This window comes from Oncorhynchus masou, chromosome 30 (genome assembly GCF_036934945.1).
Source record: "Oncorhynchus masou masou isolate Uvic2021 chromosome 30, UVic_Omas_1.1, whole genome shotgun sequence".
Taxonomy (NCBI): domain Eukaryota; kingdom Metazoa; phylum Chordata; class Actinopteri; order Salmoniformes; family Salmonidae; genus Oncorhynchus; species Oncorhynchus masou.
This window is the reverse complement of record NC_088241.1, coordinates 20,179,237-20,206,516: the sequence shown is the minus strand read 5'-3', so window position 1 is coordinate 20,206,516 and position 27,280 is coordinate 20,179,237. Positions and strand designations below refer to the sequence as shown.

Sequence of the window (27,280 nt, the reverse complement as noted above, 5' to 3'; positions counted from 1 at the left end):
GCTTGAGACCATCTCCTCTCTATAAACCTCAAGGGTATTCTGGAACGTGAAGCAGCACAATAAAAGATGTAGCGTGTCAGTGGCGATGACACTTGGTTTGATTGGAGATTATAATGACAGTCACAGCAGAGCATCAGAAGTGCAAAATAAGTGTCTCTGATTGTCATCATGTCCCCTGTGCAATACAACTGTGTACCAGTACTCTGCATGATCTTCTTGTGCCTGTTTTTTTTTTCAATTTCCCTTTTGATGTTTTCTGAAAGAGGTCTTGTTGTTCCTGTTGTTAAGCTCTTCCTCTGAACTGTTTGGTAGTGCATCTACTTTCCCGATGTTCTCCCACTTTCCAAAACATCACAGGCCTACCAAAGTAACCGCCAGTGGAATATCCTATATATGTAACAACCCTAAAACAAGCCAAGCAAATTTGGTTAGCGGTAGGCAGTTACCCCTTTTAGGTTCTCTTTAAAAACAGAATTAACAACGCTAATAACTATACTATCTCCCTGTACCTTCTAGTTACAGAGGAATCATCAGTTTCCCTCCATTGTTCTGAACTTGTTTCGCTGTTGTTTACTCCTACAGTCCAACGCCTCTTCGAATACATATTCATGAATTCTCCCTGCTCGGCTGGCCTTTTGCTAAACCCGGCGCTACCTCCCGATTGTGGCCGGCTGTCGACAACCATACCAGGGGAATACCACACATACAGTCTCTCCTCCTGTTCCTCTGCCCTCCCTCTGAAGAGATGGGTTTCCATGGTGAAGCTCACTGAGGAGGCGGGGCGGTGGGAGGGGGGGAATAAGTCCTGTTTAATATCCCAGCGTGGCTAGGTGGGATGGAGGCGGGAGACTGGTGTGAGTGGGTTCAGAGAGGAAGAGACCTCTCCGGCACGGAGGGTCGGATATTAGTTTGTTATTGAATTTGCAGATCGTTGCACTGGCAGGCGGCTCCTGTGTAACGTTAACGGCCCCGCCACCCTGCGGTGTCATGAGAGGGGCATTAAAGATTTATGCCCAGCCCAGCGTGTCAAAGCGCCCTTGCAGCCCTACACGGCTACGCCACAGCTGGAGTTCTGAAGGGGAGCAGTTTGTTTACTGGTGAAATGACATTAATGGTGTTGATGGGAGGTGTTTTCTTTGTTACACTTAGCTCACGCTATCTCCGCCGCAACAATGAGGATTTGTAGCCGGCACTGTGAAACATTTGAGCTATTCATATGCATGACAGCTAGCATGGCGCTTGGCTTTCTATATTCAGGCAAAGCCGGTGGAGAGAGAGAGTTCCCCAGAATATGAAATTCCAATAAGGTATTACTTCAGAGTGAAAAGAATTTGGAGGAAAGTTGTGCTGGCAATTTTTATGGCCAAAGATTGGTTGTGCAATAGGGCTTGAAGGCCTGTGTGTGTGTGTATGTATGTATGTGTGTGTGTGTGTGTGTGTGTGTGTGTGTGTGTGTGTGTGTGTGTGTGTGTGTGTGTGTGTGTGTGTGTGTGTGCGTGTGCGTGACTGTGAGCAGTGGTGGAAAAAGTACCCAAATGTAAAGATACCTTAATTGAAAATGACTCAAGTAAAAGTGAAAGTCACCCAGTAAAATACTACTTGAGAAAAAGTCTAATAGTATTTGGTTATAAATATACTTAAGTAACAAAACTAAATGTAATTGCTAAAATATACTTACATATCAATAGTAAAAGTGTAAATGATTTCAAGTTCCTTATATAAAGCAAACCAGACGGCACAATTTTCTTGATGTTTTTTACAAATATGCAGCAGCACCCTCCAACACTCATAATTTACAAACAAAGCATTTGTGTATAGTGAGTCCGCCAGAACACTGGCTGTAGGGATGACCAGGGATGTTCTCTTGATAAGTGTGTGAATTGGAATCTTGCTAAGAATTCCAAATGTAACGAGTGCTTTTGAATGTCCGGAAAAATTTATGGAGAATGTAGTGGAGTAAAATAGAATGTAGTGGAGTAAAAGATGTCAAAAATAGAGTACAGATACCCCTAAAAAAAACGACTTAAGTAGAACTTTAAAGTATTTTTACTTAAGTACTTCACACCACTGACTGTGAGTGTGACTTTGGAAGTATATGCCTTTGTGTAAGGCAGGGTACATTATTCATGTCATATTCCTCAAAACCCTAGCTACAACCAGAAGTCTGCCCGGTAACCACAGGTACATGGCTCCCAGCCTCCAAACCTTTGGCTCATAGGAGGAAAGCCCTGGCCAATCAACACACATTAGTAACCCCACTCTTTCTATATCTCTCCTTCTCTCTCTGGATGCCTGCCTGTCCCGTTTTAAAATATAGATAAGCTGTCACAGCCCTCCTGTTCTCCCCGGCAGTGCTAAGCACACATGTATAAGTCATGTCAGTAACAGACAGGACTTGGGGCAGGGTCATTCGGTTGCTTCTGCGGTCAATAAGGCTTTAGATTCCTCTCCCTGTTTTTTACTCCTCTGTGTCTCTCCTTCAAAGTCTATGTCAACCTAGCATCAGTCTTTCTCACTTAATGCCTGTCTTCAGTCCACTCCCCTGTCACTGGTTGTCACTGGGCCCTAGTTAGGTTGATGCTCCGTGTCAGTCGGTGTCACGACTCACGCCGCCATTGTCACTATCTATCAGTACGTCTGTCACTCTTTGTCTTTCAATTCACTCTCTATGTGTCGGAGATAGTATGAGCACATCTCACTCAGTATGTTCAACCTCAGGTGCCTGGAGAGGATAGGCTAGTCGATGAGATTACATTGTCCCATTGCAAATGAACATGTGTTTCCCTCCAAGCTTCTGTTTTGCTCACTACATTGTCAGTCAAGACTCAACTCAAAATGTTATGCTGTTATTTGTGTTGGCACTACATGTCCCCCAAACCTCTCAACCCCACGGAGCCTCAGTGTCTGGCAGCATCATGCCAGGAGGCAGTGTGTTCCTCCTAAAGCAAAGGGACTCAATCCCTGTGTGCATCTCACCTGAGTGATCCAAGTGCATCGGCAGGCCAACACAATCTCAAAGAGGGCTTTCCAATTACACGCCAAGCAGGGAGACGTCTGATGAACAATGGATGGGGGGATGTAAAGGAGGGGTAGGGTGGAGGAAGGACGGAGGGAGGGAGGGCGGGAGAGAGGGGGAATGAACAACGACAATGTCTGTATTTGAAAGGAGCCAATAGATGTCTGAGAGATCTTCAATTGAGCTCGTCCAGCAGCCTTAAATGGGTTCTCTGGGGGGAAATAAAGGACCCTGTCATCCCTCCCTTTCCAGCCGGCCCTCGTTCCCCCATTATTAGGGCAGAGTAATGAAATGTGGAGTGTCTCATGGAGGAGCCTGGGCCGCACCAACTCTATTAGTGTGTAAATGGTACAGGAGTAATGAGAAAGCACTCAGGCCAACTGAGAGCCCTGGTCTGAAGGGCAATAGGTACTAGCACACTGCTCAATGGAATCAAAAGAAATGCGGGATGGAGAAGAAGCTCACCTATACCAATAATGCCCAAACTGGGAATGTTACCCTTATCCATGGGGTTCAAATGAAATGGAGTACAGAAAAGCATGTTTATGGTACCATGGCCCTAATAGTCTAGTAGTCCTTCCATGTAAATATCTACAATATGTGAAGCATATCATTGTTTTCAGATGAATCGTGTTATGCTTCAATAATCTGTCTGTAATACCTGTCTGTTCATCTATAATCTCTCCAAGCTTCTTCCCTGAAGGAAACATTCTTCTCCCCCTCTCTCTTGTTCTGTCATAGCTACATAATCCATAATCCATAGCCCTTGCTTATACAAATGGTCCATGCTGCAGCCCTGCCTGGTAATAAATGGCCCAGTGTGTGTGTGGGTTGCTGGTTGGCTGCGTAATGTCATTAACTTCCCTCTCCTCTTGCACAGCCTAGAGGCCTGGGAGCCAGACAGACAGACACCCTCCATTCTGTAAATACTAACTCCTTCATGGCCTCCCTCTCCATTTTCTACAGATTTGCAGCCTAAATCAGTGGAAAGCGTCTTCATCTTCCAGGAGGGGACGGAGGGCGGCGACCAGAGCGTGACCACCACGTACGACGCCATTGTTGTGGAGCAGTGGACTGTCATTGATGTGAGTGGGCTTTTTACATGGCTCGGAGTGTTTTCCAAGGTTGGAGCGGTTTGTCCTTACATTTTACTGTGAGAGTCATCATATGGAAATATTCCCTCTAACCATGGTGGCTATGGCACATGTGTCATGGTGGCTTGTCTTATCTGCAGCAAACAAGCCCTTATCTGGCCAGCCATTAAGTCCCCAGTTTGCGCAAATCCAAGTTGGAAATGGATTTCTGTCTACTTCTGAAGGGTTTGAGGCTGTTTTTCTGTGTGTGTGTGTGTGTGTGTGTGTGTGTGTGTGTGTGTGTGTGTGTGTGTGTGTGTGTGTGTGTGTGTGTGTGTGTGTGTGTGTGTGTGTGTGTGTGTATCACTGTCAGAGTTTGTAGTTTGAGGCTGTCGAAGTGTGAAAATATACTTATGTCCCCTAAATGTGACTGGAGCATCGTCCAGCTCAGAAAGGAAGTCGGCTCACAAAGACAGAATTTAACCCTCGACATCAAAATGCTCTTAACCCTTTAAAATGACTGAAGAATTCAGACTACACAATATTTGCCGCCTTAAAACGTCATGTTTGTCAGTGTCCGACACAACACAAAAACCTAGGCGCTTGTGTCTTGTGAAGGTTATACACTGCGCCATTTTGAAAATCGTGGAGTATGTAGGTATCTTTATGTGAATACTGTGGTAAAGATACTGCAATAATGTCTTTATTAAAGATTTAGCAATTATTTTGTCAACCACTGAGAAATAACATGGATTTAATATACTTTTTTAATTAAGCACCTTTGGAAGTTCATTGAAGGACAACAATGTGTAACAACTTTAGATGTTTCACATTATAGTTGCAATGAATCCAATCAAAATATGCTGGCCAGGACTTTATCAAAAGCAATTTTGCTCAACTTATCGCTCCTGAAGTTAGCTTGATAACACTACTTTACAAAGGATGATCAGACTTCATTGCTGGCACATTCATTATGATAACTGCTTAAAATGTATATGCAAATTATCCTCACCGCTCATTGTCATTTCGGTGCCAGAATAATTACACTGAAAAATTATGCAGAATATTGATTGGGATATTTTTCTTCAGCGCTCTCGTTCCCGTCTTGCTGAAAGACTGACAGGTGGTTGGATTTATGAGCCGCGAAAACAAGAAAACAGGCTGGTTCACTGAGAATTCAATCAATATTGTTGTGTTGAAGCAGGAAGTGCAGCTTTTCTCAGCGATTTTGTTTTCGTATAGCATAGAACATGTCAAACTTTCTGTTTTAATTGATAGCAAACTTTTAAAACAAATCTGACTTTAAACCCAAATGAGGAGTTACAGTTTTTTATGCTCAGTATTCACAATCACGTTGGTAGAATGTGGTATGATTGGTACAGTGTAGATATGTACAGCTGTTTGTGGCCAAACTGTTTGTGGTCTGTAATCTAGAAAGTCAGACCTTCCTCAATTGTCACTAATTTCACATTTTTGTGGGAGATGGGGTCATTTCGACAGCAATTTATTTGGTACTTTAAATTCATATTAGTCCATATGTATTCGCCATATAAGAATGTATACGTTAGACCATTTCATCAAGAAAAGTAGGGCTAAATAATAACTGTACAGATGCTCAGAATTCTGCATAGGTCTATGGATGGACATTCTACTTTAGCCAATCAGAGACATACTTCCCATTTTCTTCAATAAATGACTATGCTCTGATGAAGGCCGACTGACAAAGCTCGGCTACAATGAAAGACATTTGCATCTGACTGGAAGACCTTTTCCTATTTCTACAATAAATTCCTAAATGAACTGAATAGGACATATAGTAGATGTTCATGGAGCCCACAAAATGAATAACTAGACATAATTTCCTACACAATGAAATTCAAATTAGGACTGTGCTCCCGTCTCTCGTATCAAAAGGAAAATCAATATGAAAGTTCAGCCTTGGATATAATGCAATGCCTCCCCTTCATTGAGCTCTTAAAACTGCAACAAAAAGTTCCTCTCCTAGAGACCTCTGAGAAATATTCTTTATAGATTTTGCAACCTTGTTATTAGTTCATATTGATGGAAGGGAATGAAATACTTACCGGCATGTTAGTGTACTACTAACATTCTCAATTTCTAGATAAATTATTTAACAAATAACATGAATGACAACTGAAAACAACAGGAAGTGGATGTGTGTGAATATTATTTTATGATAGCACTACTGCTAATATTTAATGCCTAACTGTGTCCTTTGGGGATTTGGAATGCATGTGGTGCAATATGGTCAACATTTGGGTTATACTGTACATTACTTGAGATTTTATGAAGTGTTATACTTAAGTGATAATGCCCAAAAAGCCAATATTTGGAGGATATATTGGCACGGTGTTGTTAAAAAAAGTAACGTAATTTCCGGACTATAAACCGCTACTTTATTCCCACACGTTGAACCTCGCGGTTTATACAATGACGCGGCTAATTTATGGATTTTTCCCGCTTTCACAAGATTCATGGCGCCAAAAAACTGAGCACCGTCACATGATGTGACGTAAATTGAGCGCGCTCAAACTTCCTATCATTCTAATTACGGTAGTAATTTTGTCACCCTCATCATGGCAAAGACACGGAGAAATGCATATGATGCAGCTTTCAAGTTGAAGGCGATAAATCTGGCTGTTGGAAAAGGAAATAGAGCTGCTGCATGGGAGCTTGGCCTTAATGAGTCGATGATAAGACGTTGGAAACAGCAGCGTGAGGAACTGACTCAGTGCAGAAAGACAACAAAAGCTTTTCAGAGGGAAGAAAAGCAGATGGCCCAAAGTATTTGCAGCCACTCGACATCAGTGTAAATCGTGCATTTAAGGTGGCGCTCCTTGTACAGTGGGAGGCTTGGATGACAAGTGGGGAGAAATCCTTCACTAAAACTGGCCGCAGGCGAAGAGCATCTTATGGTCAAGTCTGCCAGTGGGTCCTGACAGCGTGGAGCATTGTCAAAAAATCCACTTTCATCAACGGGTTTCGAAAGGCTGGACTGCTGCGTGTTGAAGGGGCAGCATGAGCTCAGCGGGGTATTTGCCTCCGGATGAAAGTGACGAGAGCGACAATGAAAACGATCCAACATCGGAAGAAGCAATTCTGAGGCTATTCAACTCCGACACCGAAGGAGATGACTTCAGTGGTTTCAGTGCACAGGAGGAGGAAGATGGTGACCAATGACTTTCTTGGTAGGCTACTGTTTTAATTTTTGTTACAAGCCGTGTTTCGTTAAAGCCTATTTATTTTTGTTACAAGCCGTGTTTCGTTTAAAGGCTGTATAGACATGTGCGGCTTATTTATGTAAAAACTACGTATTTTTTAATAATTCAGTGGATGCGGTTTATATTCAGGTGCGCTTAATAGTCCAGCAATTACGGTAACCTTTTAGGCAAGTCAGGTTAGAACAAATTCTTATTCTACAATGACGGCCTTCCCCAGCCAAACCCAGACGACACTGGGCCAATTGTGCGCCGCCCTATGGGACTCCCAATCACAATCACAGCCAGATGTGATTTAGCCTGGATTTGAACCAGGGACTGTAGTAACGCCTTTTGCACTGAGATGCTGTGCCCTAGACCGCTGCGCCACTCAGGAGACCACAATATATCCTCCAAACACCGACTTCGAGGGCATTATCACTTCGAGGGCGTTACCAACACGTTCAAATAATGATTTACATATTTGTATTAAAAACATTATTTCCATGATTTTTTTAATACTATTTCATCCTTCCACAAGGTATAGTCCCGACACAAATCTAGAGTTGCTACCCAAGCAGGCTGGTCATTAGATGCGACCCAGTTGTTCAGTCTTTTTGTTTTGTATCTATGGACGTGACCCAGTCGTTCGTTCTAAATGTTCTATTGCCACACTGGCTGGCAACATTCTCCTCCCTTGCTTGCTTGCTAGCCAACTACAGCTAACTTATAGTAACGTCAAACAGTGCAGTCAGAACAACAACAAAGTAGCTGAATTTGCACTTGTTTAAGCTGATTTCTAGATACATTTATAGGTGTATAGGTCCTTGTAAAAGTATTCAACCCCGTGGCGTTTTTCTTATTTTGTTGCATTACAACCTGTAATTTATGGATTTTTATATGGATTTCATGTCATGGACATACACAAAATAGTCCAAATTGGTGAAGTGAAATGAAAAAAAAATAACACGTTTAAAAATATATATATAATAAATAAAAAACAGAAAAGTGGTGCGTGCATATGTATTCACCCCCTTTGCTATGAAGACCCTAAATAAGATCTGGTGCAACCAATTACCTTCATAAGTGACATAATTAGTTAAATAAAGTCCACCTTTGTGCAATTTCAGTGTCATGTGATCTAATACTCTTCCGGCGCCGACAGAGATGGCCGCCTCACTTCGTGTTCCTAGGAAACTATGCAGTATCTTTTTTGTTACCCCCTTTTTGTAGTATCCAATTGTTAGTAGTTACTATCTTGTCTCATCGCTACAACTCCCGTACGGGCTCAGGAGAGACTAAGGTCGAAAGCCATGCGTCCCCCGAAACACAACCTAACCAAGCCACACTGCTTCTTAACACAACGCGCCTCCAACCCGGAAGCCAGCCGCACCAATGTGTCGGAGGAAACACCGTGCACCTGGTTAGCCTGCACTGCGCCCGGCCCGCCACAGGAGTCGCTAGTGCGCGATGAGACAAGGATTTACCTACCGGCCAAACCCTCCCTAACCTGGACGACGCTAGGCCAATTGTGCGTCGCCCATGGACCTCCCGGTCGCGGCCGGCTGCGACAGAGCCTGGGCTCGAACCCAGAGTCTCTGGTGGCACTGCAATGCAGTTTCCTAGACCACTGCGTCATCCGGGAGTCCCGTATTTGTTTTTTTTACGTGTTATTTCTTACATTGGTAATCTTAGGTTTTATTACATAAAGTCGGGAGGCACTACTGAATATAAGAGCAACGTCAACTCACCATCATTATGACCAGGAATACGACTTTCCCGAAGCGGATCCTGTATTTTGCCCACCACCCAGGACAATGGATTGGATCCCAGCCGGCGAACCAAAACAACGTCGCTGTAAAAGGGGCAGACAAAGCGGTCTTCTGGTCAGGCTCCGGAGACAAGCAAATTGCGCACCGCTCCCGAGCATACTACTCGCCAATGTCCAGTCTCTTGACAACAAGGTTGATGAAATCTGAGCACGGGTAACATTCCAGAGAGACATAAGAGACTGTAACGTTCTTTGTTTCACGGAAACATGGCTCACTTGAGACACACTATCGGAGTCGGCACAGCCAGCTGGTTTCTTCACGCATCGCGCCGACAGAAACAAGCATCTTTCTGGTGAGAAGAGGGGCGGGGGGGTATGCTTTATTATTAACGAGACGTGGTGTGATCATAACAACATACAGGAACTCAAGTACTTCTGTTCACCTGACTTAGAATTCCTCCAATCAAATGTCGGCCGCATTATGTACCAAGAGAATTCTCTTCGATTATAATCACAGCCGCATATATTCCCCCCCCCCCAGGCAGACACATTGACGGCCCTGAACAAACTTTATTTGACTCTATGTAAACTGGAAACCACATATCCTGAGGCTGCATTCATTGTAGCTGGGGATTTTAACAAGGCTAATCTGAAAACAAGACTCCCTAAATTCTATCAGCATATCGATTGCGCTACCAGGGCTGGTAAAACCCTGGATCATTGTTATTCTAACTTCCGCAATGCATATAAGGCCCTCCCCCACCCTCCTTTTGGAAAACTGACCACGACTCCATTTTATTTCTCCCAGAGACTAAAACAGGAAGCTCTCGCGCTCAGGTCTGTTCAACGCTGGTCCGACATATCTGATTCCACCATTAAGATTGCTTCGATCACGTGGATTGGGAACATGACCGAATACACACAGTGTAGCTATTCCCTTTGCAAGGCAATCAAACAAGCTAAGCGTCAGTATAGAGACAAAGTAGTGTCGCAATTCAACGGCTCAGACACGAGGTATGTGACGGATTACGAAAAGAAAACCAGCCCCGTCGCGGACCAGGATGTCTTGCACCCAGACAGACTAAGGAGGAAGGTGAGGGATCAGCCCAGAACTACACGGCAGGACTTGGTCTGGGAGCTGGGACCACAGTCTCAAAGAAAACCATTAGTAACACACTACGCCGTCATGGATCAAAATCCTGCAGCGCACGCAAGGTCCCCCTGCTCAAGCCAGTGCATGTCCAGGCCCATCTGAAGTTTGCCAATGACCATCTGGATGATCCAGAGGAGGAATGGGAAAAGGTCATGTGGTGTGATGAGACAAAAATAGAGCTTTTTGGTCTAAACTCCAATCACCATGTCTGGAGGAAGAAGAAGAATGAGTACCACCCCAAGAACACCATCCATGAAGCATGGAGGTGGAAACATCATTCTTTGGGGATGCTTTTCTGCAAAGGGGACAGGACGACTGCATCGTATTGAGGGGAGGATGGATGGGGCCATTTATCGCGAGATCTTGGCCAACAACCTTCTTCCCTCAGTAAGAGCATTGAAGATGGGTCGTGGCTGGGTCTTCCAGCATGACAACGACCCGAAACACACAGCCAGGGCAACTAAGGAGTGGCTCCGTAAGAAGCATCTCAAGGTCCTGGAGTGGCCTAGCCTGTCTCCAGACCTGAACCCAATAAAAAATGTCCGTATTGCCCAGCGACAGCCTCGAAACCTGAAGGATCTGGAGAAGGTCTGTATGGAGGAGTGGGCCAAAATCTCTGCTGTAGTGTGTGCAATCCGGGTCAAGAAGTACAGGAAACGTATGATCTCTGTAATTGCAAACAAAGGTTTCTGTACCAAATATTAAGTTCTGCTTTTCTGATGTATCAAATACTTATGTCATGCAACAAAATGCAAATTAATTACTTAAAAATCATCCAATGTGATTTTCTGGATTTTAGATTCTGTCTCTCACAGTTGAAGTGTACCTATGATACAAATTACAGACCTCTACATGCTTTGTAAGTAGGAAAACCTGCAAAATCGGCAGTGAATCAAATACTTATTCTCCCCACTGTATACACCTCTTCTGAAAGGCCCCAGAGTCTGCAACACCACTAAGCAAGGGGCGCCACCAAGCAAGCGGCACCAAGCAGACCAAGGAGGTCTCCAAACAGGTCAGGGACAAAGTTGTGGAGAAGTACAGATCAGGGTTGGGTTATAAAAAATATCCAAAACTTTGAACAGCCCACGGATCACCATTAAATACATTATTAAAATGTTTTAAGAATATGAACTCCCCATCCCGGATCCGGGTTTAACCGTGACTAAAGCCTCAGGCTCATTAGCATAAGAGCTGGACTTTGCAAAGAGTGTCCAGGAAAAAAATTAAACGATTTCTGAAAATTTTGTTTTTTGGCATTCAAGCAAACAAACTAAAATGAAAATAAGCATGGTGGTGGTATTGTGGGGATGTTTTTCATTGTCAGGGACTGGGAAACTGGTCAGTTAAAGGAATGATGGATGGCCCTAAATAAGCTTAGCCTTTTCTTAACAACACTGTCATCTCAGATTTTCAAAATATGCTTTTGAACCATAGAAATTGACTAATTTGTGTAAGAGTATGCAAAGCTAGCATAGCATTTTGAGTAGCATTTAGCACGCAACATTATGGGCAAAAATCTCCTAAAAAAACTAGAGACATACCCCAAGAGACTTGATGCCAGATAACCAAATAAATAAAATCATTTACCTTTTGAAGAGCTTCTGATGTTTTCAATGAGGAGACTCTCAGTTACATACCAAATGGAAAGACTGCAGTTTTTCCTGAAAAAAATGCGTCTGTTTCGTGGCTGAGAAAATCTGCCTGTCTGTTTTATCCTGACTCCCACATTACTATGCGTCTGGAAACAATGTTACAAATGGGAAGGTTTGTACAAATCTCCGCTGTTGAAAACTAAATGTTAGATAATGTCTAGATGCCGTTTTAAGTGGATATCAAGTTTATAAATCAGTCACCAGAGTAAATAGGCATTTTACGTAAAACTTTTTCCGGATTAACTACATAATTCTGCTCGACCGTTTTAAACATGGCAAATTAACGTTGTTTGGAATCAATCCTCAAAAATGGTGTTTTTTCACATATCTCTTCATTGATATATCGCCCGCAGCAAGACCAACATCATTGATATATACAGAGAAAAGAGTTGGCCCGAAGCCCTTGCACTTTCCAGAGGACCGGACAACATGCTCTGAATCCCATGGAAAAATACTGTCATTAGCAGCTGACTTTTGGTGATTGACAGCACCTTGGCCAATTTGAAGATGGCTGGCGCAGGACACCGAGGTGCACCCGTAACCCGGACACCTGGTAAATGTGGTCTCTTTTTATGGTCAATCTTCCAATGATCTGCCTACAAATACGTCACAATGCTGCAGACACCATTCTTCATATAGGATGATGAAACGACAGAAAGGGATTGACTGGATTGGTGCACATTCAATAAATCTCAATAAATCTCTCGCATTCACAGCCATATAAGGAGACAATGGAAAACAGAGCCTCAAAAATCCTGCTCATTTCCTGGATGCCGTCTCATCTTGGTTTTGCCTGAAGCTCACGACAGCTTTGGAGAAAACACGTTTCCAAAACTGAAAATATCTTGGTAGTTCTGGACACGAGAAAAATCAATCCGAGTGTTTTTGAAAGCTTTCCAAAGCTATCAATTGTATGCATAGTCGAGCATCTTTTTGTGACAAAATATCTTGTTTAAAACGGGAACGTTTTTCATCCAAAAATGAAATAGCGCCCCCATAGCATCAAGAGGTTAACAAAAGGCTAAGCTGTGTCTCAATATATTTCATTTGTGATTTTCATGAATAGGAATATTTTCTAGGGATATTTATGTCCATTGCGTTATGCTAATTAGTGTCAGGCGATGATTACGCTCCCGGAACCGGGATGGGGAGTCACAAGAAGTTAATGCGAACTCCTGTTCGTATAAGCTGGTATAATAGCTACACCAAAGTATTGAGATAAACTTTTGTTATTGACCAAATACTTATTTTCCACCATAATTTGCAAATAAATTCATTAAAAATCCTACACTGTGATTTTCTGGATTTTCTTTCCTCATTTTGTCTGTCATAGTTGAAGTGTACCTATGATGAAAATTACAGGCCTCTCTCATCTTTTTAAGTGGGAGAACTTGCACAATTGGTGGCTGACTAAATACTTTTTTCCCCCACTGTATATATATATAGAATACAAGATAGCCTTGTTCATAAATGAACAAGGCTAACAAACCGCTAATCGCTAACAGTCATGCTAAAATGCTCATGCATTCCGATGCAAAATGCTAACTGTAGTGCTAGCAAACAAGCTCAACACATGGTAATTGTACACAATAAACCACAAAACTTAGCTCCACATAACATGACACAGATCTCAAGGCACTTACGTTTAGATGCACGCACAATTAAACATCAGTCATACAGGGATTCATTCCACAGTGGAAAACTTCAGTAGGAGGGAAAACTGTGGAAGTGCTCATCAGGATGGAGATAGCATGTTTCTGACATAGACCAACTGAAACTGAAGTCCCGGAAATTAAGGCTGCTGATAGGCTGAACAAGATGTGATGATAAGTACTTGGCGTGACCTTGGCTAATAAGATACTAACAAAAGTGGGGGGCCTCTGAATAGGAGGCTCAACTGCCCAACTAGAGCTAACCATAAAGGATGGCTAGAATCAGCTGACTGAAGCTGGCCATTTTAACAGGTATCATCAGTCAGAGGGCCTCTCATGTTAACTTGTAGTCTAGACTCTAGTTCTCTCAACATTTGTCTGTCATGGTGCTATGCTTGATTTATATGATGTAATGAGCTGAAATATGCCATCAATCCTATTGGTGCTGCCTGATTTAAGTAGCCAATTAACATGCAGTGGGTGTTGCAAAATGTTGAATAGCCAGAATAGACTCAATTATAATCTCTGTCAGATGAATACCTCGTACCTACAATTCTGCATGTATTGAAAGCAGTAACTTCCCTCAATTAATTCTGAACAATTCATGACATTTCAGGACCAAGAACATGGATTAAAAATAGCTTCTGAAGTTTCATAATTTTATGTTCATTAATGAGAAAATGTGGCTGTTTTTTCCATTTCCTGAAAAGTTTATGTTTTGGAGATGAGTTTTTCATTCAACAGCACCAATGGGTCTTGGGGAAATTAGTAATAACTTGCATGACTTTTTAAAGATTATCTAAGCATAGATATTGCTTGTTATTTGGCTTTTTACTGAAATATTTATTTTAACACATACTGGTCAAAAGTAAACCAAGGCATGTCAATAGTCATGTCGCAGCAGGTGTGGCAGGGAGACCACTGAAGGGATCATTAAAGTGTATCCTTTGCCAATGATTTATTTTTCCTCTGAAGCCGAGGTGAGATGAGCTGACCTATATACAGAGACCAATTTTCACTTTCCCTGCATGAGTCCACTCCTATGGTCAGACTAGTTTGATGAGGGATGTGGAAATTATGATCATGGCTTGTGGATGAGGAAGTTCACAGAGAATTCTGCTCACCGAAATATGTGACTAATAATTGGTTGACATCTAGGTGAACTGCAATGGTTAAATGTCAAAATGTTGACATATTCTATTGAAACTATGTTGATTATTATTACTCTTATTATTATACTGTATATGGTGTGATTAGTCTTCATTACAGCTGTTGGTTTTCAAAAAATGTTCTCAGTCTCTCAATGATTGACTTTTAAGCCTCGTTTCAGGATACGCTGCCCATAAAAATACAATGAGATTGTGGTGGAAGAAGTGCAGCCCGGTCCAAAGACAAAGTGATAGCTAGAAGGTTAGAGGAGTAGCCTAGATCATTTCCCTGGGCTGATAGACCAGACTACGGCCTGTAAAAACATGAAGGTACAATTAGACTTATTGCAAAAAGGGAGCGAAGTCTTGTCAATTCTTCTCAAATAGAAACGGTTGAGAATTATCTCAAAACAATAGAGCTCTGTTTCCTTTCCTCCAACTCTTTGTGAACTCAACACCATCCTGCTAGTTTTACTCTATAACACGGTTCTGTTTTCAAATCTTAGCCCCTACCTCACTGTTCTCCACTCTTGATAATGTAGCCCTTTACCACCCTAGCTTGCTTCCTACCTTGTTTTTATATATAGATTATATTTAACACACAAATCAGAACACAGAGTTACTGCTAAGACCCCAGGTTCCATTTCTCATGTGCTGATGCAGCAAGATGACCACGGTGAGATCAGGGGGAGGGAAACTTCCAGAACATGATTCACTCAGTCGAGTCTCAGTTACGCTCAGGAATGAAGAGGGCCATTAAACAAAACTTATTTCCCAATTTACTTTGCTTTTATGGCTTTGAAAATGTGTCCATTTCTGGCAGAGGTTCCAACACAAACCCTAAAACACAGCACTCACAGCACCTCCCGGGTGGCGCAGTGGTTAAGGGTGCTGTACTGCAGCGCCAGCTGTGCCACCAGAGAGTCTGAGTTCACGCGCAGGCTCTGTCGTAATCGGCCGCGACCGGGAGGTCTCATCGCGCACCAGCCACTCCTGTGGTGGGCCGGGCGCAGTGCAGGGTAAAAATAAATAATAATAAATAATACATTATCTGTTGGTTTGGGACCCACTGACCAAGGTTGCCAGGTCCATGGTCTTTCCTCCGACACATTGGTGCGGAATAGACTTCAATTAGCAGTTCCTATGCTTCTTGGCTGATGTTTTGGTCACTTTTGAATGCTGGCGGTGCTTTCACTCTAGTGGTAGCATGAGACTGAGTCTACAACCCACACAAGTGGCTCAGATAGTGCAGCTCATCCAGGATGGCACATCAATGTGAGCTGTGGCAAGAAGGTTTGCTGTGTCTGTCAGCGTAGTGTCCAGAGCATGGAGGCGCTACCAGGAGACAGGCCAATACATCAGGAGACGTGGAGGAGGCCGTAGGAGGGCAAAAACACAGCAGCAGGACCGCTACTCCGCCTTTGTTCAAGGAGGAGCAGGAGGAGCACTGCCAGAGCCCTGCAAAATGACCTCCAGCAGGCCACAAATGTGCATGTGTCTGTTCAAACGAAGGAGGAGCAGGAGGAGCACTGCCAGAGCCCTGCAAAATGACCTCCAGCAGGCCACAAATGTGCATGTGTCTGTTCAAACGGTCAGAAACAGACTCCATGAGGGTGGTATGAGGGCCCGACGTCCACAGGTGGGGGTTGTGCTTACAGCCCAACACCATGCAGGACGTTTGGCATTTGCCAGAGAACACCAAGATTGGCAAATTCACCACTGGCGCCCTGTGCTTTTCACAGATGAAAGCAGGTTCACACTGAGCACATGTGACAGACGTGACAGAGTCTGGAGACGCCGTGGAGAACGTTCTGCTGCCTGCAACATCCTCCAGCATGACCAGTTTGGCGGTGGGTCAGTCATGGTGTGGGGTGGCATTTCTTTGGGGGGCTGCACAACCCTCCATGTGCTCACCAGAGGTAGCCATTAGGTACCGAGATGAGATCCTCAGACCATGTGAGACCATATGCTGGTGAGGTTGGCCCTGGGTTCCTCCTAATGCAAGACCATGCTAGACCTCATGTGGCTGGAGTGTGTCAGCAGTTCCCGCAAGAGGAAGGCATTGATGCTATGGACTGGCCCGCCCGTTCCCCAGACCTGAATCCAATTGAGCACATCTGGGACATCATGTCTCGCTCCATCCACCAACGCCATGTTGCACCACAGACTGTCCAGGAGTTGGTGGATGCTTTAGTCCAGGTCTGGGAGGAGATCCCTCAGGAGACCATCCACCACCTCATCAGGAGCAGGCCCAGGCGTTGTAGGGAGGTCATACAGGCACGTGGAGGCCACACACACTACTGAGCCTCATTTTGACTTGTTTTAAGGACATTACATCAATGTTGGATCAGCCTGTAGTGTGGTTTTCCACCTTAATTTTGAGTGCGACTCCAAATCCAGACCTCCATGTGTTGATAAATTTGATTTCCATTGATAATTTTTGTGTGATTTTGTTGTCAGCACATTCAACTAAAAGAAAAAGTATTTAATAAGAATATTTCATTCATTCAGATCTAGGATGTGCTATTTTAGTGTTCCCTTTATTTTTTGAGCAGTGTATTTCTTTTCATATCTGAATGCTGTGGTTTGTCAGTGAGGGCAGATGCAGAGGAGATGGAACACCACAAACACACTTCCTGTGTGAGCAGAGGCGTTAGCGCATGTGTGCGTGTGACGAGCGTGTGTCTTTAACCCAAATCTCATGTGCACTACACTGTCATACCAGCGAACAATCTGACAGAAATGTATGTATTTTGCTATGCATCATACATAGTTCATCATCTGTTGTCAAGATCTTGGGTAATCGTGGATCTTTTGATGGGGTTTTAATGGTCTATGTGTTTATGCATGCATACATTTGTGCGTGTGTGTGCCTGTCTGCCTGTGTGTGTGCTTTCATACGTTGGAATTTTGGGTAAAGATTACTTGTCATGCAAATGGGCACAGTTATTGTCATAATTGTCATTTTTGTTAAAATGTTTTGAGCATCGTAATGCATCTCTGAAAAATAGCTACGACAAACCTAATGAGTACAACCCAGCTTTGGTAACACCCCCGTCTCAAAAACCTCTTGGAACTTTTGGAAATGAAGCTACTCCCAACGGTGCCATTCTGCTCGTAAAATGACTACTAACTTTACCCACTTCACGTAAAAATGAAAACCTGCTACTGAGTCATTTATATCTACTTGAATATGAAGTTGAATCCCCCCTTCTCTTAAAATGAATATGCATTATGACTATTATGATAATTATTTTTGAAGTTCACAGTTATTGTCTATAATTGTCAGTAATAGGATTAAACGATAATTGTGCCAGCCCTACTCGTACTTGTGCTTGTGCGTACGTGTATGCATGCGTGTGTATAGTGTTTGTGTATAACTGGAGTATGTAATATTCATGTGTTTGTATTCTCTCTTTAGGGCTTGCAGGTGAAGACAGACTATGTTCCCCTGCTCCAGTCTCTTGCCATGTACGGCTGGAGACTCACGTGTGTGCTGCCTACACCCATCATCAAGACCAACAGGTAACTACTTTCACCTTCCAATACACACTCTCACTAATGTTGAGTTAGGGCCGGAATGACCACCATATCTCCTGGTTACCTAACTCTGGTATCGATTGGTCAACCTGATTAAACCTCTGGAGATTGCACTGACTTCTCTTTGATTTCAAAGAGCAGCCATCTCATTTAGACAAAGCCATGGTCAGCCCATATCACTGGTCAATTAACAGCTCAACTTCAATGGATTGTGAAGTCAGTCAAAAGAACTCAACAGGTTGTTCAACGAAAATACGAACTGGCCCCAATTGGCAGGTTCATTCGTAACAGCGTGTGGTGCGAGACAGTTTAAACCCACAAATGTGTGTAACTGGAAAATCCCTTCAGAGAAATGTAACGGTTCTTTTTCTCAGTCTCTGCTGACTCATTCATCTTATATGAGGACTATGCACGCACACATTCGCTAGCAGTCAACAACTCAGTCATCTATCAGCAGCCACAACATGTCTTCCAAGTCTCTCACCTGAAACCCCACTTTACACAGTCACAATCACTCATCATTATCACAAGTCAGAACACGTCCAATCCAATGATATGTACCCCTTGCTTTGATCCTTGAAGAATAGAACTTGTAAATAAATATCTTGTGAACTTAGTTCAACTGTCGAACCCAAAATAGAAGCTTGTTTCACTCCAATGTTTGTAAACAAAGTAAAGGCAAACAAACACTGTATAGCCTGAACACATGGTTAAACTATCATTTTAATATCATGGATGGTCCTTGCATCCATAGAATTTGAGTGGTAGCATTTCTCCAACCCCATGCCCCCGTTTTCGACTGAAACAGTGGTGGGGAGAACACTTTGTTATTGTTTCAACGACTGATTGCCGCTAGTAGTCAGAGTTATGTGTTGTGTCACGCTTATGGAGACTCCAAGTATATGCTTAGAGTTCAACACGGTTGCAGTTATATGTTTCCCTTGCGTGACCTTGTCTCTGGTGGTCGTGTTTGTGACCGTTCCGGAGCATGGCTGATTAATTACCGCTCTATTTTCGTCCCTTGTTTTTTCATCACTCTTTATTTGTATCTCTCTCTCTCAAATTGCAACAACACAACAGCGCAACATGGCTAATTAATCAGAGAGCCGGCCTAGATACAACACAGCAACGCTCATTTCTCTCCATCTCTGAAACACTCGCCTCTTTGTGCACAGCAACGCTAGCTGATGACCCATTTCAGATTAGCTTGTTCATTACACTTGTATTATGTTGACTCTTCCATTTTCACAACTGTATTAAAGCTCATGCACGTTGGGATACTATCTGAGGATGAGCAAAGTGCACTTCTTCCAATGGGGTCTACATGGACTCTGATCTACATAGACCTACGTACACACTAGTTAGCAACTAAAGTGAACATCCACCGGGACAAGGCTTCTTTAATCAACGTAACATGAATGTGAAGGTGCACGTGGTAATGTGCAACATATTTCTGCAACATGAAACATGTTACGTTTGGTGTAAATCTGATGTTTGGACATCGTAACTGTTTTAAGTAAATAAGTAAGTGCTTCATTATACCGTTACAAATGCTTAACATTACACTACAGAAAACATGAATAAAGCTGAATTGAACAACCACAGGTAACCACTAAACATGATGCACCAGGTTCCCCTACCACTGTACCAAAGAAAGTCTTGTTGCTGGTATATGAAGTTTCTGTTCCAGTACTGCAGACACTGGCAGCTATGAGAGGACTGTAGCAACAAGACACTGACAGCTATGAGAGGACTGTAGCAACAAGGCATAGACAGCTATGAGAGGACTATAGCAACAAGTCATAGACAGCTATGAGAGGACTGTAGTAACAAGGGGCCTGTAATTCATCCGCTCCGTTCTACTTTAATGGGTTTGGGCTTTTTCTTAGGACTCCGGTTGGCTTTTCCGCTTTCAGTCAGCAGGAAGCTGTCGGGCAATATGACAGCCTGGAAAATAGGTTGTTGGTAACGCAGGGTAAGGAGGGGGGTAGGAAATGGGGGTGGTTTAGATAGTAAGCCTCTACAGGAGATTTGGAAGCCCATTTGATGTTGTGGGGAAGATTTGCAGCCAGCGCTATACCGTTGTCACCCTATCATACACTTCCGTTGTTCTTCATATGCCAAGTTAAGGATCCAGCTTAACTCAAAGCTGCTTCTTCCCCATGTGTATAAGAGTACATCTATTTTAACGGATGAGGGAGTCCGAGAGAGGAAGTGACAGAGAGAGAGATCAGGGGAAATACAAAAGAGTGAAGGGAAAAGGGAAAGGCCAGAGAAAGTCTACATGAAGCTCACAGAAGAGGAAGAAGCAGAGGAGTAAAGTGAAGGAGACAGATCGTTAGAAACAGCAGGCGAAAGTAAGAAATAAGAGTCGATACGTGCATGTCGGATGGAAAGATGAAGGAGAGAAGCAGAGAGAAGGTTATGCGTGTGAGATGGAACGAAGAGAGTTGAACAGGAGAGAGAGCAAGCACGAGAGACCGGAAGCCCTCTGATGACAGAATCTCCTCGGTGGATTAGTCTGTCTGTCATCTGTGCTGTATGGATTATCCATAAATGAACACAGTGTGACATGTGCATGGACAGGGATTATTTTGGAGAAGTTTATGAGGACAGCCATGTTTTGGGGAAACCAGTAAACATGGTCTCTTTCTCTTGGTGTCTGAACTCTCTCCTAAGCATAGAACATATTCACATTTACATACATCATTTCTCCAAATTCCTTTTTGGTTTCTCGTGTTAACAAGAAAGGACAGAAAGGGAAGAAAGCATAATTATCGAGGTTGACCACTGCCATGTAACTCACATCTGTGGTAGATGTCAGCTATTAATATAGCATCAGCGCTGACCATACTAGTCACACAAACCATTATAAGGTCTACCCTGGAGTGTGGATTCCTCCCCCATGTGGAACTGGAGCATCATAATACAAACTGCATTTTCCATTCCTCTCTTCCTTGCTTTGAAATGACCCCAAGTATTTCTAAAAGAGCTTGTGGCAATCTGATTTGTGTGACATGGATTTCTTTATCGATGGTACAGATGTTGTTCTCTACAAATAAAGTAACAATCAAGAAAATGGCTATGGTTTCCAAAGTTATTTGTATTTCAGTTCTAATTATATTCTCTCTCCCTCCCTCTCTCTAATTTCACCTCTACCTGTTATCTCTCCATCTCCCTATCTCTCCCTCCACACTAGTGATGGAAGTTTGGCCACCAAGCAGGTCGTTTTTCTTCAGAGACCTGTCCTTCCCCGCAAGAGGGGGGACTCCAAGGTGTGTGACCTCTCATTGTGACCCCTCCTAGTGTTTGTCTTGGCACATGTGGGTTGACTCGCAGCTTGTTCACTAGCCAGAGCAGCACTCCAAGGCCAACATCACCCCTCACCATACCACACTTCTTTTTGTTTTCACAGAGATAAATATGCACACTGCCGGTCAAATGTGAATGAACCCCTTTCTTCCTGAGATATGAGCCATTCTGTGGTAACCACGGCAATGCATGTTGAGAAAGAACTTTCCATTTGACCCTAGATTGTACTGATATAACCTCTAGATTTGACCTTTGTCCTTTGTGGAATGAATCTGTGTTGATATTGTCTGTGACCTGAATTTAAACTCTGGTCACCATTGGCAACCAAACTGATGGGCAATAACCCTGGCAGAGTGGGGCAGAGAATGATAATGTGAATGTTGGTGTGCAGGAAACATGCTGTTTGCCTCAGTATACTGTAAGTCTCAGCTAAAAGAGGGTCAATGGAGGCAATCTAAAAAAATATTACCAGCCATATTTTCTTGTTTGGTCTGTACCCCTGAAGGCACCAATCAATTCCCTTGAAATTACCATTTCATTCCCCACAATGAGAATCATTTTAATTTGTTCTTTCCAAGTTTGCTATTATGTCAATTTCCAACAGTCTGTCTGTCCATCCTTAACATGGCCAATGGAACAGCAGTTTAGAGAAACGTTCTTACACAAACATCCTGTCTTTCAGAAACTGATATTCAAAAGCAAGTCCAACAAGAACTCTGTTAAAGACACGTCAAAAAACAAGAAGAAGAAAAAAAACAAGCAATCGGCAGCAGAGAAAGATCTGGAAGATTCCAAGATTCTTGACGATGGGGAAAAGGTGCTCAAAGAGGAGAGGAACGTGAAGGGAAACAGGGGGAACAAAAAGGAGAAAGTGAAAGAGGTAGAGGAAGAGACTGTGTGTAAAGAGGGTGAGGCTCCCTGTGAGGTGGAGGAAGAGAAAAAAGTTGAGGCAGAAACTGAGGAAGGGGTAGAAAGCGAGGTAGAAACTGGGGAGGAGAGAGTTGGAGCTGCAGGAACAGATGACAAGAGCGACAAAGAAGGGAGAGTGCAGGAGGGAGAAGAAGCAGGGGCAGAGACTGAGGAGGAAAGAGATGGAGAGAGGGAGATCGTGGAAGAGAAAGAAAATGGGGTGGCAGTTGATGATGAAACCGAAACTACCAAGGGTTCAGAGGTGGAGGTGGAGACCAAAGAGCAAGGGCAGAAAGAGGAGAAAGGGGGAGGAGCTGAAATGGAAGTGAAGGAAAATGGGGTTGAGACTAAGGAAGAGACAAATGGAGGGGAAGAGAATGGAGAAACTGATAATGATAACTTGCAACAAGACCCAGCTGACCAGGATGAACATTTAGTGCAGGAGGTGCAAAAGGCAGTAAAGGATGATGGACAGATCAAATTGACCAATCAATGCCCCGAAGAAAGTCAAAGGTCGGATGTGTAAACCTCTTCAGACCACAGCAGACATCACACCTAAGGGTTTTACTACCCATCAATCATTTACCTACAAAACATCATAACCTGAGATAGGGGGTCCACAAAGTCACCATTACCCCCTGGAACAGCCTAAATTGCTGCAACATCCTCCTGCCATGTAATCACTCTATCCTCTGCAGCATCTCTACCACAGATGGACACACACCAGTCTCTCTCACAGCCTCAGACTGATCCTATGCCTACACATAGTGAACGTACATAACTGAGAATGATGCACAGGATACTAATGTACGAGAGTCACTGGATATAATGGACAAATTGATGGAACCAGTGGGGCTTGGGTCTGAAGAAACACAGACTTTAACCAGGCAAACTCGCTTGTCCTTATTTGTACAGTACCATAGTGGTACAGTTACTGTATGTCACATGGGTTTAGATGAGGAGAACTGTGGGAAATGGAGTGGCTGTGGTTGCGACAGGCAATCCATTGCAAGGTGAATGGAACTTGATTTACTTTTAGCACATAATGTAAAGTACTACAGATGATGCTGATAATCGCTTTGATTCTTATAGTAGGTATGATGCATTCGCCTTGCATTCCGAATGTGTCAATATCCAAGCCAAGTCAAGGGTTTGATAATGGAGTATATCTCCATTGAATGTGTGTGGGTGAGTGGAAGTGAAGTGTGATGAGAACCAAACATGAAAATGTTGAGTCAACTTTGAGAGTTTACACACGTTTGATTTTAATAGCTTTTCCAATCAATGGTCATTAAAAAGTACTTGGCAAGTATGAGGGAAAGGTTATGGGCTGTGCCACGGCTGGGTGTTCAAGATAGTAACGGAGCGCAGGAGAAGTATAAAAAAAAAAAAAGAATGATTGAGCAATTTGGAATAGCTGTGTTCGAATTGCTATTTTCCATTGACTTTGCTTTAGTATTTCACCTCAAGCTTTTAAAAGCCCTTTTTGACGGTGTCATTTCTGACCATACCAAAATCATAATGTAGTCTTTCAAGGTATCATGTTGCTTTTCATTTTAAAGTGGTGCTGCATCGATGCTGTGTGGAGAAATCATTAACCGGCTAATGGACGTTGTCAGTGGGGTGTCAGTCAAGTCATACATTTATAATGGGGGTCACTTATGTGGCTATTGACAGTGGAAAACCTCACCTCGAAAAATAACAAATAGCACTTCATTTGGATTGTGATTTTCATAGGGATTGATTTTTCTTGTGCTGCAGTTGCTAAGCAAAGTCTGTAGAAACCTGTATGTTTACAGATGAATATAGGCTTGTCGCCGTTTTGTAGATGTGGTATTTTTCTGAATAACCGACTGTTCTGAAATGTTCATCTCAATGGCAGATGTATTTTATAGAATAGAATTCCAAACTGTGACCAGGATAGCCTTATTGTGATACTGGGCCTAAATCGTGAAGTACAAATGTCAGAAGTTTCAAGGTGGTTTCAGTGTTATAGCCTGAGAGGGTTGCTACAATCAGTGTTCTCTGTTTTAGATTTGAACGGGAGGTAAGGAATTTGGCTTTAACAGGTGTTGTTGATTTAAAGGGTGAGTTTCTGTTTTTGATTTGAAGTTCGGCTCGGTGTATTCTGTCGTGCTAACGCTAGCTGAAGTGTGCTTTCTAACGCTCATACTGGAGCTAGCTACCTCCTTAGGCATATTGGGGATTTGTAGCTATGGAGTCGTCATTGGCAACTTTTTCCACCATATGGTCCATGCTGTAGGCGTGAGGTCATTACAAATGGCCAAGTGGTCAGAGGTCATGTTTGAACCATATTTGATGGATTTTCCACAGCTGCTACTTGTTCAAGTAGAAAGGAGTTTGCCCACATGTCAAATAGCAGATTTGATATGAAGTCAGCATCTTTTTTTTATTTTGTGATATTATCTGTGATATTATCTGTGGTATTGTTTTTCTCCAGCGACACTTCGCTTTAGGCGATTACGAGCTTTAATAAGCACTTGTTGTATTCAACATATTTTATTTAGCTTTGTGGGTCACAGCGAGAGAGAGAATATAAATGACTTGTCAGTTTTAATATTTGTGTGGCTAGGACGAATTTCACATCATCTAGAAATGTAAATCTAAAACACCCCTCTGTGATAACAGTAGAGATTATCTGGACCTGAGACAGATTTCCCCATTGGCTTCTTATCAAGTCATTTTTTCTCTTTAGATTTAAACAAATCGCTTTTTGCCCAGATATAAGATCACGTAGGACTGTCATATTTGCTTATTCATACATTGTTTATTATGTGTTCATCAGTCCTGTTGTTCATATCAATTTGAGTCTTTTTTTATATATCTGTGATCCTTGTTCCTTTGTATATTATTTTACAGGAAGACAATACTGCCTGTTCAAGTACAATGTACATCAAATTATTGTAGGAAAGTGTGGAAAAATACAGCCAGGAACTATCAGGTGATCTCATCCTTTACATCATTGTATTTTAACACCTACAGCATTCCGGTAGGACACCGTTAACATGGACAACTGTAACCTCCACAGAGTTGGGTCAAATGACACCAGGTCCTGTATCCGTTTGTATTACCTGGGGGGTCGTGAACTCCATGGCCTCATCTCTCGTGATAAGAGATGATTTGTGATTGTACATTTGCTCAGCTTTGACATAAGTAGACTCTGGGGAGAGTGGGTAGGCTACATTTTCCCTGATACTGAAAAACAAGGATATGGAGAGAAGGTGAAGCAGGATCTGGCACTTCATCAGTTAAATGATGCTGAATGTTGTTTACTTACTCTTCCTTGACGATCCCTCATCCTGTGACTAACGAACCTCAGCCTTGTCTAGAACAAGCGCCTCCAACCCACTCATGGAAAAAAGGTCATCTACTATTTCCTGTCTTTATGTAACCATAATTGTTTAAAGCTCAGCAGTCAGTGGCAGTGCAATTGTTCTTGATAATGCTGTGCAAAATGTGTGTTCCAGGGTTCATTTCCTGTGTGTTATGATGTGAAATGGACAGATTAGAAATGACAGAAACATGATACAGTAGGAGGGCAATCTCTTTATGTTGTCACTTTAGCTTGCTCGTGGCCTCTGGAATTGTATTGTTAGGTTTCATCTCCGATGTTACTGTTTTCATCACCTGCGCTGCCATTTTGAATGTTGAGTGTCTTTGGTCATCGGCTACCGTCATGCACTGCAGTCTTTGTAAAAATGAAGTTATTCTTTGTATTCGCTTTTCATGGAAATGTCCACATCCCTACTGTTCATGACTGTACAATTTGTATATTATAAAAGTATTTATATTTAATGTGCACCTGTGGTGTTTTATGTTTCTAGGGGAATTCTGAAAACCAATGTATTTTGCCATGTTTGGGGTCATTCCTAAACTCAAATCATTACCCAGCACTACACATTTCGCTCATCAGTGGTCTTTCAATTTTCAAGTCTCTTGTAAAGCTTTATGTGCAACCTTCAATGTCTTAGATTCCGTAAACACTAAAATGCACCATTAGAATCACACGGGTGGTTAAACATGACATTGGCCAGTGAGAAAAACAAGCTGAGACATGTTTTGTTCAGGTTCAGCTCTAAGGGCCCGATTCACTCTCAGAAAATCTATTCTTTTTTAAATTTATTAAGCACTTCTCGGTAGTTGGTATCCATACTTACCGTATGCAGGTGTGTAACAAGCTTTGCAGGTGTGTAACAAGCTTTGCAGGTGTGTAACAAGCTTTGCAGGTGTGTAACAAGCTTTGCAGGTGTGTAACACGCTTTGCAGGTGTGTAACAAGCTTTGCAGGTGTGGCTACCTTGCATGTACTGACTAAATATAATTCAACTGCTGAAAACACTCCAACTTGCTGGCCAACAGATTTTCTTGTGGAGTTTTCATTCGGAAGGGTTTTCAGTACATATTTCTAAAGCCATCCCATTAAATATGGTGTACCTTTTAATTCAAATTTTCTTGACAAAGACAGTGAGTGTACAAAAAAATTGGGAACCCCTTCCTAATATTGAGTTGCACCTCCTTTGACCCTCAGAACAGCTTCAATTCATCAGGACATGGACTCTACAAGGTGTCAAGTGTTCCACAGGGATGCTGGACCATGTTGATTCCAATGCTTCCCACAGTTGTGTCAAGTTAGCTGGATGGCCTTTAGGTGATGGACCATTCTTGATACACATGAGAAACATTTGAGCGTGAAAACCCCAGCAGCGTTGCAGTTCTTGTCACACTCAAACCGGTGCACCTGGCACCTACTACCATATCACATTCAAAGGCACTTAAATATATTGGCCTTGCCCATTCACCCTCTACATGGCAC

At 42.8% G+C, this 27,280-nt stretch overlaps 1 protein-coding gene across 2 annotated transcripts in view; it reads left to right on the top strand.

Moving 5' to 3' along the window:
* Positions 1-26,267, top strand: part of LOC135522300 (raftlin-like) — a 71,879-nt gene extending 45,612 nt beyond the window's left edge. For both annotated transcript variants that reach the window (XM_064948414.1, XM_064948413.1), the window contains exons 7-10: positions 3,983-4,101; positions 18,108-18,211; positions 21,426-21,501; positions 22,221-26,267. In XM_064948414.1, coding sequence (XP_064804486.1) covers positions 3,983-4,101; positions 18,108-18,211; positions 21,426-21,501; positions 22,221-22,973 — 1,052 coding nt within the window. In that variant the 3' untranslated portion in view covers positions 22,974-26,267. The remainder of the gene's footprint in view (positions 1-3,982; positions 4,102-18,107; positions 18,212-21,425; positions 21,502-22,220) is intronic.
* Positions 26,268-27,280: the final 1,013 nt, after the last annotated feature.